The sequence below is a fragment of the Mesitornis unicolor genome, unplaced genomic scaffold, assembly GCF_000695765.1.
Source record: "Mesitornis unicolor isolate BGI_N332 unplaced genomic scaffold, ASM69576v1 scaffold5211, whole genome shotgun sequence".
NCBI lineage: Eukaryota > Metazoa > Chordata > Aves > Mesitornithiformes > Mesitornithidae > Mesitornis > Mesitornis unicolor.
Genome location: NW_010165642.1, coordinates 38,809 through 55,680, shown reverse-complemented (window position 1 = coordinate 55,680; position 16,872 = coordinate 38,809). Strand labels below are relative to the sequence as shown.

Sequence of the window (16,872 nt, the reverse complement as noted above, 5' to 3'; positions counted from 1 at the left end):
TGCTGAACTCTAAAGTTTGTTGTTTTTTTTTCTTCTAAAGAAACCAACTATGATTTATAATTAACGTGCGTATGTTAGGTTATTTCTGCTGTATTCTTTCGAATTTCTGTGGTTAAACCTGTTCTGCCTCCCTCCCCTCTGAATGTTGGCTGGTCAGTCAAGAAATCAGGAATATATTTAGACTTTTAGAGCAACTGCATAGCTTTGTTCTGAAAGTATAAGACATTCACTTTAATGTTTTTGTTAGGCATCATGACACTGTCTCCTTTTGATCAAATGAAGACTGCCTCCAATATAGGTGGATATAATGCAGCTATAAAAAACAGCCCACCTGCTATGTCTCAGTATGTTACTGTTGGATCCAATCCTTTCACTGGTTTCTTTTTTGCCCTGGAGGTATGTACTACAAAGCTGACTTGCTGAAACTTTGAATAATTAATCCTTCTCTTTTTCATATGGGTATTTCTGAAGTATTTCTATGTTCATTTTATGCTGACATTTCCCCCTCTTCTTGATCTTGGAATGATTTGGAGTACATGTGATAGTAATGTCTACCACAGGTTCCTGCTAACGAGCCATTTTATTTTTTTTCTTAAAATGAATGTGATAGACAAGTTGTTTAGTTTTTTTTTTTTTTGGTTTGGTTGGGTTTTGTTTTGTTTTGATTTGTTTCTTTTTTCCCAGTTGTTAATTTAAGGCCAGTGAAGTAACGTGAGGTTTTTAAAAAAAACATAGGTTGTGATTGTGTAAACATGCATCTCAGGGTTTTTGGAGGCCTTTGGTCTTTGATCATATACACATATGGCCTGAATATACTGTGCTGATTTCATATAGTGGACCTACTACTTGTAGAAGAAAACCACAACCTATGCTTAATGATACCAGTAACACACTTACCTCTCCTGTTTTAATGGAGAAGGATGGCAATGTAGATGTGTGTCTTGTACATTCAGACCCTATGTGTATGCTGTCCTTATCAGGACTGAAAGTTGATTGAAAATGCTAAAATCAGAATTTTGATTTTTATACTTGCTTTTCCAATGTGCTTATGAAAAAACTGCTTATGTTGATATTTGCAAGGATGCCAAAGGCATAAACCAGCTAACTCGCCTTGATAAATCACACGCAGGGTTTTTTTAACTTCTGTTGCAGACAAACATACAGAGCTACCAGTGACTTGCAGGGAGATTTTGAAATTGTACAGAGATATCAGAATGGCTTTTCTGGGGGCAATGAATTAAAATTTTGCAGAGTCTTAAAACTATGCTTTCTGAGCTGAAAGTCCACAGGAGGCCTGAAAAACTATTCTGCAGTTAAGTTCAGTGTAAGAACTCTTTCTTGGCTTTCTGAACACTTTATTCCTTCATTTCAGAGTGTCTCACAACTGACTCTTTCTTGACTTTCTAAACACTGTATTCCTTTCTTTCAGGGTAGCTCACAGCCACTGTTGTCTCATGTTGCCTTAGCTGTTGCAAGTAAACTGACTTCAGCATTATTTAATGCTGCAAGGTAATAGCATAAAAAATACATTAAAATGTTTTTGTAGATACATAATAGTTTGAGGACTTTTAGGACCATTAGTATGACTTTCCTAATGTTTTTCTCTATTTGCAAGTGGCTGGCTTGGTTGGAAGAATAAGCATGAAGAAGAACCTGCCCAAAAACAGAAACCAAAAGTTGAACCTGCAACCCCATTGGCAGTGAGGTAAGTTTTACATGCTGTCTCAATTTCTTTAAATCTCTTGTGTTTTTAGTTGTTTGAATTATTTTGAAAGGTGCATAATTGATGAACGTTTATTCTTCTTGATTTGAGGCAGAGATGGTAGTTTGCAGGTCATTTGTTTTAAGCTTTGTATAATTTCAGTATATCATTCTGGACAAATTACTAATATATTTCACTTCCAGTGTCTGGGTTCATTGTTACTGTAAAAGAACAGGGTGCACAGTTTAATGACAGTATAAGTATGTGACTGTCAGTCCTGTAGTTTATCAATGAAGAGCATCAAAGTGGCCACATGAGGTGCTTGCTGCTTAAGACAGTTTAAAGCCTCTCACAAAAATTAGGAGGTATCCCATTTCACTGTTGATTGTGGAGAGAGGAGAACGGGAACAACAGGTTGTAGCCTAATGTCTTCAAGGAAGGTGATAAGAGACTAGATTAATGACTGATTGTTTTTTCTGATTTTTTTTTTTAAGTGTTCTCAAGACTTACAAAGTAATCCGCTGCTCTGAGATCCTTGCCTGACAATGCATCACAAGGCAGTTGCTTATTGTAGGTTCTGAACTTTAGTTTTCAGTGGGACTTTAACAGACATACAAGATTTCCCTTTAGACAGCACAAAAACTTATTTCATACTTTGCTCTTAATTTTACCCATATCTTGTTACCTTAAAAAAATAAATTGTAGCCTTTATAAGACACTCTGTTCACTATTTCTGAATAACAATAGCTATCTAGTGTTTTTACTTGATTTTTTTTTTTTTTTTTAGGTTTGGACTTCCAGATTCCCGCCGCCATGGTGAAAGAATATGTCTTTCTCCATGTAACACTTTGGCAGCAGTAACAGATGATTTTGGAAGGGTTATTTTACTGGATGTTACCAGAGGACTTGCAGTTCGCATGTGGAAAGGTATGATGGTGTAATTGGTATAGCAAATAATATTCTTTAAATACTGACGCTTCTTATGTTCAGGCTTAGAATTCCAAGTATTTTTCCATTATTGAGAATTACTTTAGTACATTATATTATTCAAACTAGATAATAAAGGCAGATGTAATATAAAGTCCATAAGAGTATTGTTGTACCAATCCCTGAAATAGTGATACGGCCTATGGTAAAAATTCAGTCTGTTTAGTTTGTATTATATAGATTTATTTTTTTTCCACAGACTGTATCCCAACAGAAGGCTTTTGAACTAGTAATTTTTTTGGGAGAACTTTAGTTCTATTCTCAGATATTCTTTCTTTTGATAAACTCTATCTTATCTTCTTTAATTCTGCTGAGACAATAAACAGAGGCTTGAAAAATCAGTGAGAAGTTATACAACTTGTTACATTTTTATTTCGTCATGGTGACTGTGCAGGAAGGGAATGTTCAGTCTCATCTAAACTGAGGGCGTTTTGATCAGAAAAAAAAGCTCTCAAAATGTTGATTGGACCTAATGTTACAACAACTCTTATTTTATTTTTCCTATAGAATTAAAATTTTGCAGCTTTTTAGGAGATGGAAGATAATTTTTAAGAACAGACAGAAAATCTCTCTTCTTTTTCTCTCTTCTACACTACTAAGTCAGAAGATTAGTGGTCATTAATGTAGTAGCCACTTCAGTGACACACTAACAGTGTAATAGCTAGAGTAAGCACGTTTCTCCTGTGCATTCTCCTTCTCTCATATTTTGAACCTTATTAGCTATAATATTCTGACATTCTTGGACTTTTTTTTTTCTTCATTACTGAGAGATTCATATTATCTATGAAGTACTGTTAGAGTCTTAAGCTTTATTTGATAGTCAGGCACATTTACAATTTGCCAGCCTTTCCCCAGTGTGACTGAGTTGTGAAATAGCATTGTGGTTTTTTTGGTTTTGTTCTTTTAAGCAAAGCTGTCTGCTGAATTAAATCTTCTGGATTGTACCTTTTCTCACTAATCGAGTTATGAATACTTTTCAACCTTCTTGATGTATCTTTTTAGAAACTTGTTTTATACATTTGTATTTCACTTGTGTTTTGAAGTCTTTATTTGTATGTGCTAAACCATTACATAGTTCAGTGATGCCGTTAGAGCATTTCTGCCTATTTTGTTTAGGAAGATTTTATGAGGGAAAATATTTGCATTGCCTAGAGAGAGAAAGGGAAGATGAATATTTTTATTGGGTTACTAAAAATTGCATTTCAATGATGAAAACATATGAATAAAAGCTGATATATCCTATTTAATAGATTATACAAAATTCCTTCCTTAAATCTTTTTTTTTTGTTCTGAAAGATGAGAAATCTGGACACTTACTCCAGATCTTTCTTTTCTCAGAAGCTTTTGCACTGGTGTAACATCCAGAGTACAGACCTGATGAGTTTTGAGGTTTTTTTGTTGCTTCTCCCAGAAGAACTTTTTCCTTCTCCAAAGCTTTGCGGGAGGCTGTATTTGGCTCCGAGGAGTCCTCTGGTGAGCCCAGCTCTGAGTTGATGGACCGTAGTTTCTGACAGGAGTCTGGCAACTGGCCAGCATTGCACAATTTGAAACAAAAGTTTAAGATGTTTTGTGCTGAAATAGTATTTAAGTGGGTGGTGATGTATACTAATCATGTATTAATTTCTGTACACTAATGAACTTCTGTCTTCTCTTGAAAAAGGATACCGTGATGCAGAAGTTGGTTGGATACAGACTGTAGAGGATCTTCATGAGAGGGAAGCTGAGAAGATGGACTTTTCTCCTTTTGGAAATGCACAAGGCCCAAGCAGAGTAGCTCAGTTCCTTGTGATCTACGCTCCAAGAAGAGGCATTCTGGAAGTATGGAGCATGCAGCAAGGGCCTCGAGTTGGTAGGGAAATATTGTAGGTAAGGAACAGTTATGCATGTAGGTTTATGGGCTGTGCTGCTGCTGTAAAGTGATATGTGGATATGCCAGTGGTAAAAGTGGAAAGTGCTGGCAGGTGCTTTTTGCATTGTCCACAGTTCCTAGTGAATGCAGCTGGTTGTTTTATAGAAAGGGATTTTGTCATGTTTCATCACTCCACAGTATTTCCTAATAAACACATTTAGCAGTTGTTGAACTGTAGCTTTGTAGAAGTTGTCTTCTTTTTATTCAGTGTGTGGAAAGGGAAGGCTGCTAATTTTGTTCTTCACTGTAAATGCCATGGTTTTTGTTGGTTTCAGATTGTTGTATCCTGGTTATAAAATAATGGGTCTGAACAACGTGACCAGTCAGGGATGGCAGCCCCAGACTTACCAGATGTGCCTTGTCGATCCAGTCTCTGGAAATGTAAAAACTGTCCATGTACCTTTCCATTTAGCACTGAGGTAAGGACTTTCTGTGCTCCATGTAACCAAATTAATTTCATTATTGTTTTTGGAAACAGTGTTTTATTTAAAGAGAGCAATTCTGATGTTCCCTCTCAAGTTGGTAATAGTTTTATTGGTTTGTGTCCATTAACTTGATGTTTACTAATGTGATTTTACCTTAAAGTAGCATAAATAATTTAATAAATATGTTTTTTCTGAATCATTCACTTTAGTTCTCTTCACTCATAAAATTAAAATTATTTCCCTTCAGTGATAAAAAGAGTGAGCGAGCAAAGGATATGCATCTAGTGAAGAAGTTAAATGCTTTACTCAAAGCTAAAGCCTCAGATCCGGGTAGGTTCTCTTGTATAATTTCTTAAGATTATATGTTATTAAATGGTTATTGTTTGTCCTCTAAGTGTGCAAACACAGATATGATTGTGGTGCATTCCAACAGCTGTATGTGCTATGAATTATCACTTTCAAGTAGCTTGTATTTTTTTTATAAGCTACCAGATTAAATTTATCAATACATTCATACAGGGATCCAGTATAACCCTTGTCTGCCATGTAAATCTTAACTAAACCGTACTTTGAGTGCTTGTGTGAAACATGATGTATTGGCAACCTGTTATGCTATGTAACGGAGTTCAGCATTTGTCTCTAGATGCCCTTCTTTCTGTAGTATATATTTCTTACAAAAGACAGATTTGGAGTAAGAGATGCCACTGAGCTGTTACTTTGTTTCATTTTCCTCACGCTTATTTTGGCAGCTTTTGTAATAAAGTCTTCATCTCTATAGCATGAATCCATATGCTTCTTAGCTGTGGTGTGGGTTGGCTTGATTTTCAGAGTGCATTTGAGAAATACGAATTGCAGTTGTGATTGTCTTTGCAGATTTGATTGAAGCCGAAGCAAAGGAATTAATACTTGATATCAAATACCCTGCTACAAAGAAACAGGTGAATATTTAGTGGCCAGTATACTTAGCATATATTTTTTTCTAATATTAATCCGAGTGCTAGATCTTTCAGAAGATGTTATTTTTTCCTAGAGTTACTTCAAGCAAACAGTTGAGCTATTTTGTTGCAATGTGGTGGATGTGGTTTATTGGTTGAATTTTTTTGGGGAGGGGAGTGGTGGGGAGGGTGGTCTGGGGTTTTTTGTTTGTTTAGTTTTGTTTGTTGTTTGGTTGGGTTTTTTTAAAACAACATACTGACTGTAATTAATTTTGACTTGTGACTTCTCCAAGGCATCTTCCGTGATAAAAGTCAAAATAATAAAAAGAGAGCAAACCTTTATGTAGGATCAAATTATGCCACAAGTATATGTGAAGACAAAATACAGATGAAAAAAATAATTGTTTAAGTTGTGCTTTGTTGGCTTACCTTATTTTTTTACAGTAAAATTAAGTAAATGTTTAATTCTGTTTAATGTCTGCTTAACAGGCTCTGGAAAGTATATTGACAAGTGAACGTGTGCCACTTTCCTCTCTCACAAACATCACTCAGACATTAATGGATAATTTAAAAAAACAGGGTACGTAGATATTTATTTTACAAATATGGAGAGGCATTTGCACTTTGTCTGCAGTGCTGTAAGACTATTGTAGAGCTATTCTGTTTCACAGGAAGACCAGTCTTGTTCTGCTTAGTTTTGCTGCTAGATAGCACAGGATGTTGCTACTATGTAATTCATTTTTTTAAATACAGACTGGAAATAGCTTAGTAGGAAGTATGCTTTGCTATGCTTGCTATGTGCCTAGTAACTTGTGATGATACTCAAAAAAGGGAAAAAACACAAACCCCCCGGAAAACCCAACAGGGCTGGGTACTTGCATCCAGTAAAAACTTCTTTTGGGAAGAAGCTTTCTCAGACTTTTTCCTGTAGAAGTTTTAGGTTGTTCTCCCTCTCCAAGGAAGGCAGTAAGGTTATGGTACTTTGGATCTGTGAATTTTAAGATACTAGAGGCACAAAATCCTGATCGCTGAAGATCTGAGCTCTGGACAGATGCCTATTATCTCATATGTTTTGCTAGAGATTGTGGAGTCAATGTCAGGAAATGTCATTACCCATTCAGAGTCTTGTTGCTGAAAGTCTGCAAGTTTGTTTCTTTGAAATTATGCACTTGGATCTTTCTGAACTGGGTGAACCTTGTTTGTGCTTGGGGTCACTCGATTTTGGAGACCCAGCTGGGTATTGAGGAATAGAGGGGAGAAGCATATGCCTGCTGTTTCCTTTGCATGTATTGGGACTTCTCAGCAAGCGAAGTCTTCTTTGTTTGTTTGTTTGTTTGTTTGGTGGTTGTTGTTGTCACTGGTTCACTTTAGCTTGTTAGAAGATGGGGCTTTAGCAACAGGAGTCAAGAAATCCCTACCGTTGTTGTGTGGAAGGCCTGAATAAACCATTTGTCAATTAGAAGGGCCATGTCCCTTGTCCTGCCTCAGTGAGGACATGACAATACAAAGACTTGAGAGGAAATCTTTCACTTGTGTGTTTTTTTTCACCATTTTCTTCAAGTAGATAGAGGAGATTGAGAGCTTCACACGTGCAGTTCTCTACCTAGTTTTGGTCTGGCATTCTAAATCCCTAGCTTTATCCATTTCTATTAGAAGTCCTAAAAACCAGAGAAAAATGGAAACATGCCCTTTTACACTGAAGAGAGATTGACAGAACTGTATACTTACTGAGGTCTGTTTGTTTGAGTGTATATTTTTCATCATGAATATCTTGTTGTTGTACATAACATTTCCTCACAGTCACAATAAAGAACAGACTTGGCTGATGTTCGAGTCTTCTAATTTCAGAATAGAAGTGGCACATCCTTCCACTTGTGCTTAGTGGGTAAAAGACAATGTGAAGCAGATACTGGGCTCTGTGAATTCTGTGATTGTGAAGAAAAGGTCAGGTGACTATGCAGCAAGCTCTGTGCATTTCTTTTTCGTTCGTAGGATTTTCAGTAGCAATGTACCAAAGTGTTTAAGGGCTCATAAGGAGAAAATTGTGTTTAGAAGCTGTTTCAGGTGAAGATGATATATCCAGATACGTTTTCTGTAGGAAGGTCCTATTGGGATCTCTGAAAATGCTTTATTTTAAAACAGATAAGTTGGAACAGAGGGGGTTTTTTCAACATTGTGTTAGTGTTAGCTTATATTCTGATTACTTTAATTGTTACTGAAATTGGAATGTTGATAGATATATTGAAATTTCTGAGACAGGCAGCATCTTGCAGTGACGAAATTGAATTCGTATCAGTAGATAGCAAGCTGTCTTCTGATGCAAGGAGTATACTTAAAATATAAGCATAATGATTAACATATAATTGTTTGATGTTTCTTGATAAATATTAATAATTCTTGGTAATTCTTGATCAAAGAAAATCTGTTTGAGACTTAGTGTATTTCAGTTTCTGGCAGTCTCTGGTTTGTTCTTGAACCAGGAAAAGACAATAGATTTGTCTTTGTTCAGTTCTACATTGTCAATCTCCTTCAGTTTAAAAGTGAGCCTGATACGTTTCTCTAATAATTCTCATAAAACTATTTCCTGTTTTATACTGAAGAAGTTAGACTGAGTTCTCCAGTTCTAATAAAGGAGGCATTTAGTGCAGCCACAAGGTATGTTTCACTATTCCAGACTGTATATTCTTGTTCAAATGCAGTTTTATTTATCCTCAGAGCTTGAGTGTGTGGATGAAGGACTACTGCACTTCTGCGCAAACAAGCTAAAACTGTTACATCTTTATGAACTTGTTAGCAAACTAAATTCCGAAAGCATACAGAAGGACACTCCACCCTCAGATAATGTGAGTAAATTAAAAGTTCAGTTGTCTTATAGAATCGAGTGATGCTCTAAGCATAAAAATAAGCTTTCAAGGCCTTGGATAAAATAGGTAGGATAGCAAGTTACCTGGCTTTGTGATCTGGAACTTTTAATGAAGTAATTGTTTTATAATGCCTTTTTTTCCCCCCTGTACAAATGCCTTGTAATTCATCTACCTAATATTCTTTTAACAGTCACACAAAATTGAGACAGAAGTGAAAACAGAACCAGGATCTCCTGGTTATAGGAGATACCAAGATATCAGTCCTTCATCCAAAGTACATAGAATATTCTTATGTTTCTTTAATTCTAGAGAGGCATTTTGGGACCAGTAGAAATTACAAATTCTGATGTTTGCTTATGTAGCATCATAATTTGGCTTGCTTTTGATATAATTTATAAAAATGATTATACATTTATAAAAGGCATACAGAGTGATATTATATGGGCTTGTTTGCTTGATGGGTGATTGTTATACTCTGAGCAGGATCTAAATATGGGAAATGTCTCTGTTGAAGTCCTTAAAAATGAAGCTAGACAAGGTCTTCATTTGAGCTATATGAACAATTGATTTTGAGATTATTCAGTCATTTTGGCCCTTTTAAAAGACATTTTTTAATGTTAAAAATAAAAAACCGACTCTTCTGACTTTTATTTTTTACTGTGTTTTGTTAAACATCTGTTTGCATTAGTGTAGTGGTGTGTGATTTTTTCGGGGGCTTTTGCTTTTAAGGACTTGGCTAAACTGCTTCGGCTGGAAGAAAAAGATTTTCATAGGCTCCAAACTTTATTGGAGAACTACAAGAAAGAAAACTCCCAAGCTACTGTTCAGTTTCCTGATGAGAAGGATGACACATTATCTGTGAAAATGTTCTTGGAGTATTTGGAATATGAAAAGGATGTGATTAATGTCAAAAATATGGAAGATGGAGAATATGTGGCTTTAGGTAAGAGCTACCGAACTATTTGTCAAATTACTTAAAGAATGATTGTAACCTAAGATGGTATAAATATTTTAGCCTTAATTTGGGGGCCTTAACAAGCTGGCTTGCCTTGAAGTATTATGTGACAGTGCTGGTTCCAGAATATTACCTTTAGCCATAGGACAAGTCTTTCTACTTAAATGGGTATTAATACAAGTTAACTACATCTGTAGATATAATTAGCTTAAAGTGATGTTATTACTGTTCATTAGTTTATTGACACCACTGAGCTGGACAGTGGAAAGTAGTTACTTTAGAGACCAGCTGTATCCTGCTGTTTCTTTCGTGGTCACAGCACTTTAAGATTTTATTAATGACAGGACTGACTTTAGCCTCAGAGATGGGGGAGTTGACCAGAGGCAACACAGGACCACTAGGTGAGGGAATAAGTATGCCTTATTTGTGGAACTGAGGAGATTTTGTTGATCTGAAATAGTATGGATGAGGAGAGTGCCTAGGGTGTTGGTTGGACTGTGGGATGGGGTTACTGTCTGTAATCTGCTGTAGTTTGCAAATCTGTTCCAAACTGTCCTCGGAGGGCTCTTGGGAAATAATGAGTGGAAGCAACTTGAGTTAAAGCTGTCTCAAGGGCATTGATTTCTTTTCTGTGCACAGGTGTTGAATGGCATGTACTTTGTAGCTTTCTGCTTCTTTTGGTTTGAATCATCAGACTTTGAGAGGAATTGGGATTGCAAAGTTAGGCAGAAAAGCATGGCTCTGAAGAAGATCAAAGGCTGTTTCTAAGTAACCTTAGAACTTGCATTTTCTCTACTGTAACACTATATTTTGTTTTAAGAACTGGGGTAGAAGTATTCTTGTCCCTACTTCCTTGGACAGGGATCACCAGTAGCTTATCAGGGTGTTCAGCTGTAAACAAATGTAATTGAAACTTGACTGATTTCTTGAAGATCTTGTTTTTCCCTATTTTCCTCTGCCTCAAAGGGACACTCACACTTTTTGTAATGCTGATAAGATGTGAATTATGTAATTTTATAGATTTTTTTATTGGTTAAAGTATCACTAGTTTGCTATATAAGATATAGCATGGTGCCACATGGTTATGGGTTAGTCCATGGATAAACTTGTCCGACACTTCAAGCCTTTCTTTGAATTGAACAAAATGTGTAATCCAAGCAGTACAGTAAGTTTTGTTTTGTTATAAATCAATGTTCCATATGAATCCTGTAGTGGTAGGAACACTTGTCCTTTGTAATGAACCTTCTTCTCCATTAAGGGTAGACCATCAGAGTATCCTGGATTTAATTTAGTCCTTTGTATTGCACTCAGTGGGACCTGATCACTAGGTGAATTTTCATATAAGTATAAGGGGAGAGTCTGTGTCTTTAGATGTCTTTCATAATGTCAACTAATTTTTGCTTCAGGCAGCTTTTTCTTCTGGAAGTGTTTGTGTGGGGAGAGTTCCACAGAGCAAATGTGTCATGCGTTGGAATCTGCAGGTTTTAGCCCTCAAATCTTGTTGGTAAGATATTTATTACATACTTTAAAACTTTGATTTGGTATTTTGTAAACAAAACATTGAAGGAAAAAGTTCTGAATATTGACCTTTGGATTAATGCTGTATTCAGGCTGTGTTCAAATACCCCCACATTCAGTTCTTTAGGTGCTTATATTGATATTTCCCACCTAAGAAATGTCAAAGGAAAAGAAAAAAGAAAATCTTAGAGTAGAAAATGAGTATTCTAGTGGGAATGTCTAGAGTGTGTATTTAGGACCACAAGAAGATTTGTTGAAGATTTCTTCTAAAAACAAGGAAAAATTAAGAGAGTAATTAATTTCAGGTACTGATGCATTTGTTAAAAATCCTTTTTGTAAGCAAGCAAGAAAGCTTAAAATGAAAAAGTTTTTCAGAATCTCTAATGTTCAGACAATCATCATTCTATCATCTGCATGTAATTTTAATCTTTTGCTACTTTTCTTCCATCTAATGATCAATATACCTATTTCAGAATTACTTGCCTGTGTTAAGATTTTCAACTGTAATACTAATAACTACTAATGTCTACCAAGTTGAGATTGCTACCATACTGGCATTAGCTGGCTGTGCCTTCAAAAGAGGGTGTTTTCTAAGATAGCTTTCTAAATGAAAGATACAGATTGTATTGTTTCATTTCAAAGTCTGTCATAGGGTGCCTTATGCAATATATGTTTTCTATGTTAATGTAATAAGGACTCATGGTTATAACGCTTTTGCTCCATGTCTCAAAATTTGTTTGAGAAAGCGTTTGCGTTAGGTATATTGCAATATTAGAATTTCATTCTATTGTTCTAATTCCGTATTCTCTTTTTTTTTTGACAGTCACTCCTCCTCAATTTATGGCTTTCCAAGGAAAAAGATATTCTAGACAAACCAGATTCTGTTAGTTGCCTTCACAGTATGCTGTCACTTCTGAGCAAAATGAAAGGTGAAATAGGCATTTGGAACTCTTAAACACAACTGATATTAATTATTATTAGAAATTTACTATTCTGACTGGCAATACAATCAAAATCTGAAGAGTGTCAGAGTTAAAGGCCACTGCCTTCCCTTGCACTTTCAAACTTCACTAAGTTGACACAACTCCTATTTGGTACCAGATGGTGGCTGTCCAGCTCCCCTTCCTCCCTTTTTTTTTCCTGCCTCTCTACCTTGTACTTACTGAGTCTCACAATTCCCCCAAGTTGCTATAACTCATTAAGACACCATTATTCTAGCAGCATTTGTGTACCAAACACCTCTGTAACTTGAGGGGTACGCTATAAAGCCAACTTGGCATTATTTGGGGTGAGTTGTGTAATGAGCAAATACTGATTCTCCTACCTCACACAGAGCTGCTATGGATATGTCCATGCCAGGTTCCCTTATGTCTGGTTCACCATAGGGTACCATTCAAACTGGAAGCATGAATATGTTACTGCTGCTGTCCGAATAAATTGACTCTGCTGATCACTAGGTAGTCTGAAGAGAGTCGGCTTGAGTGCATTGAGTACGAGTGGCATCTTGAAATCACAGAAGCAGCAGTCTGCATTGTGAAGTGTTATTTTGTAATATACCTTAGATCTAGTAAGTGTGGAGCAGGTTTTACTACCTAGTGATTTAGATCTATTGCCTGTTTCCTACAAATTAAATTTGGAGGATGAGTAATTAATATTCCTCTCTTTTTTAAAAAAAATAAAATTCAGTTGCAATCTAGAAATTATATGCTACATATCTAGAAAAAGATACTGTGTAATAATTGAAAATTGCTCATAATATAAGCTGCATTAATAAAGTGATGCTTTCAGAGGTGGTTGCTGCTTTGCTAGTGTTAATGCCCGATGACAAAAGTTGAACCTCCTGCTCTCCCTTTCCCTGGCAGTTGCTATAGATGAGTCCTGGGACACCCAGTCGGTTTCCCCCTGGTGGCAGCAAATGCGTACAGCTTGTGTGCAGTCCGAAAATAATGCAGCTGCCTTGTTGTCTGCTCATGTTGGACATTCTGTAACTGCACAGATAATTGACAGTGTGACAGAAAAAAAGGTAAGTCATCTTGCACTTCCCCCTTTTATTTTATTTACTGTATCAGTTCCATGCCTACTGCTGTCTTTGTAATGGAATAACATCCTCAGTGTTAATTTGCCATTCTAACATGGGTGCAAGCATGCCATCCTGCAAGCCTGAAAACTTCTATTTGAATTTGAAGAATATTATGCTGAGGTAAATTAATGACATATCAGAATTGTTTGCTGAACATATTTAAATATGTGATGGGGCCTGTACACTATTTTTTTTCTTGTAATAGCACATGATTTTTACAAACATAAAGCCTATGCAGTTTCCACATAAATTTGCAAGTTCACTGAACTTTGGATGCTTAATCTTTTTTAATGCAGCTTTGATTTTTTTTTTTTTATTTAAATATATTGGTGAATTTTCTTAGCCCTTACATCACTGTGCTTTACTTCTTAAGGTATTGTGTTGTTGGGGTTTTTTTAGCAACAAGTATCTTTTCACAAAGTTGTGATTAACACTGTGAACCTCCACACAGTATTGCCATTCAAAATGGAAAAAATTCTTACATTCTTAAATAGCACTAGGCATATTTTTGTTTTACTACTTGCCTTAACAGATTAGATGGAGTTTAGGTGATGTTCAGCCTTATAAATTGACTGTCTTATAGATTATAACTAGATTACTGGGAAACATTTTTGTGTTTTTGAACATTCACTTTAACTATTGCAATCATGCATATTAAAACTGTCAGCGTTTGAATAGGAATGTTGGTATGTTGCAACATATTATGCTTTACCCATATGCTCTCTTCTTTGTCACCTTCCCTTCTGCTTTCAAAAGGATAAAGCAGCAGCTTTATTTCCCTCAAAACTTCCCTTCCATAAAGTCATTTGTTTCTTTCCCCCCGCTTCTTTTTTCCCTACCATCTTTTGGCTTAAAGCCTAAAACTGTTAAGGCCAGAGTTTGCTTTCTTGGAGCACAAAGCTAAACATCTGCACCCTACTGGAAAGATATTTGGGCATCTTGACAGAGCGCTTGCTGATAAACATGAGATTTATCAAAATAATGCACAGAACTGTGATGTGGTGTGATCGAGTGTTTCTAGGTGCATGATACATAGTTTTTAATATGGTAGGAAATTGAAACGTGGGTGGATTAATCATATATGTAGGGAATGTGTATTAAGTGGAGGACTTAAAAGTAAATCTTTTTTGAAGGGATTCTAAGCCATTTTTCCAATCAAATATTAACCTTAAAATGGGACTATAAGATGAATGTAAAGGTCTGTTTATATTCATATGCTGTTATTTAAGAATCTGTGCATCTTGTGAGCAGTGTGGGATATTAATTGGTGTTTGCATAATAGCACACATCTTGAACTAAATTGTTTTTTAAAATACAGTTGCTCTTAGGATATAGCTTTCCATTTTAGTACTGTGCATTTTTTAACAAAACTGTGCTACTTTAAGTGAACAGACCTAAACCAGTTCATGTGTTCTGTTAGTTTTCCCAAATAATTGTAGGTTCGGACACAGAATCCTGGGAAGCACTTTCCCTTGATACTGAATATTGGAAACTTTTGCTGAAACAGCTAGAGGATTGTCTGATACTTCAGACACTGCTGCATAGCAAAGTGAGCCAAAGGACAAAAAGAGTTTCATCACTCCAAACTGAGCCTTTGTGCAGGCTTTCTGTAAAGAAATTGCTTGAAGCTGGAAAAGGTACATTTTTTCTGTTGGGAAGATGGTTGATTGTCTTTACGATTTCTGAGCCATCCTTACCTTAATTTATGATATACACTGCACTGGAAATTGTTTTGCTGGTTACTTTTCTCAATTTAAAAACCAATGCAAACCATGTAGAATAGCATTTTAAAATTGCAAAAGAGTATTACTGTAAGACTGTGTTGTAAGCCTCTTATCAGCTGATTGGGAAGCTTTCCAATTTGCAAAGTTATCCTTATGTAATTAACAGTATGAGTTAAAACTCCTATCTCTTCTCCTGTCCTTTGATTCTGAACCATAAATTATCTGGGATGGATTGACTGTGCCTCATAATTTCTTTTTTTTTTTTTTAATATCCTAGGAGGTATTGCTGACACTGTAGCAAAGTGGGTTTTTAAGCAAGGCTTCAGTCCTCTTGTACTGAATTTAGCCCAACACAAGAACAATACTGACAGTTCTGAAGAGTCTGTAGAAATGCGTACTAATCTCTTTCTTGAGGAACTAGAAGCAGATGCAGGCTTGGAAACAATCCTGGGTAAGAAAATAACATGAATTTTCCAAATCTGAGATGTTTTAGTTGCTGCTGCTGTGAAGCAGCAGAAGTTATAATGGGAAGAAGTCTTGTAACTTCAGATTTTCTTTTTCTAGAGCTGCTGCAACTAGCATACCAGCAATTTCCATGTAGTCTTGAAGTGGATGTACTCCATGCACATTGCTGTTGGGAATATGTAGTGCAGTGGAATAAGGACCCAGAGGTAAAAGAATTTCATTTGTGGGGAGTAGCAGTTAAGACCAACTCAATACAAGCAGTTTCACAAGTTTTGTAATAGTTCATAAAAACTTCTGGTAAGAAGACTGACTTTGAAAAGCATACTGGTTACAATTTTCTGTGCTAAGTGACAAGAACAAATTGAACTGAGAAAATGAATGAAGGTCTTGAGGCTGAGTGGCTGGAGTAAAAATTAAGCTTCCTAGCACAAATGGATTTTGTATTTGAAAAATGACTGTAGTCAGTGGAGGTACCTTTCAGCAAAGAGTATGTTAGCAGTACGTATCCTAAAACAAAGCCCTGAATATACTGCTGAAATCACAGTGAGTTTCATGATTATTGAAACATCCTTTGCCACGTGCATGTGTGTTTGTCAGATAGTAGTAGAGAAGACTGCAATATCAGAGTAACTTAAAAGTTTCATAACTGTCAAAAAATAGTAGCTTTAAAGTAATCTACTTGGGCTCTTTAAGAATCTGTAGTTTACACTTAAAACAAGTTTTTGAATAATATAATAACTTGTTCTTTTACTTTTTGTTTTACATAAGGAAGCATGTTTTCTCAATAGGTCCATAGATCACCTAAGATGCATCATTAATGCTCATGTTCAGCATGGTAAGTATGAATCATAGAATCACAGAATGGTTTGAGTTGGAAGGGACCCTAAAGATCACCCAGTCCAACCCCCCTGCCATGGGCAGGGACACCTCCACCAGACCAGGTTGCTCAAAGCCCTGTCCAACCTGGCCTTGAACACTTCCAGGGAGGGGGCATCCACAACTTCCCTGGGCAACCTGTGCCAGTGTCTCACCACCCTCACAGTAAAGAATTTCTTTCCAATATCTAATCTAAATCTACCCTCTTCCAGTTTAAAGCCGTTACCCCTTGTCCTGTGACTGCATGCCTTTGTAAGAAGTCCCTCTCCAGCTTTATTGTAGGTCCTTTCCAGGTACTGAAAGGGGGGACAGTACTGGAAGGTTTCCTGGAGTCTTCTCTTCTCCAGGCTGAAAAACCCAAACTCTCTCAGCCTGTCTTTGTAGGAGAGGTGCTCCAGCCCTCTAGACATCTTCATGGCCCTCCTCTGGACT

General features: G+C 36.3%; 1 protein-coding gene across 1 annotated transcript in view; it reads left to right on the top strand.

The window, feature by feature from the left end:
* Positions 1–16,872, top strand: part of RAB3GAP2 (RAB3 GTPase activating protein subunit 2 (non-catalytic)) — a gene marked incomplete at its 5' end in the record, with an annotated part of 28,818 nt that overhangs the window by 3,364 nt on the left and 8,582 nt on the right. Inside the window, 19 exon segments of the mRNA XM_010194686.1 lie at positions 248–396; positions 1,430–1,509; positions 1,616–1,705; positions 2,490–2,629; positions 4,350–4,539; positions 4,541–4,555; positions 4,874–5,017; positions 5,271–5,353; positions 5,897–5,961; positions 6,448–6,538; positions 8,674–8,801; positions 9,552–9,765; positions 11,184–11,281; positions 12,119–12,224; positions 13,158–13,318; positions 14,796–15,012; positions 15,377–15,550; positions 15,664–15,770; positions 16,333–16,399. Coding sequence (XP_010192988.1) covers positions 248–396; positions 1,430–1,509; positions 1,616–1,705; positions 2,490–2,629; positions 4,350–4,539; positions 4,541–4,555; positions 4,874–5,017; positions 5,271–5,353; positions 5,897–5,961; positions 6,448–6,538; positions 8,674–8,801; positions 9,552–9,765; positions 11,184–11,281; positions 12,119–12,224; positions 13,158–13,318; positions 14,796–15,012; positions 15,377–15,550; positions 15,664–15,770; positions 16,333–16,399 — 2,319 coding nt within the window.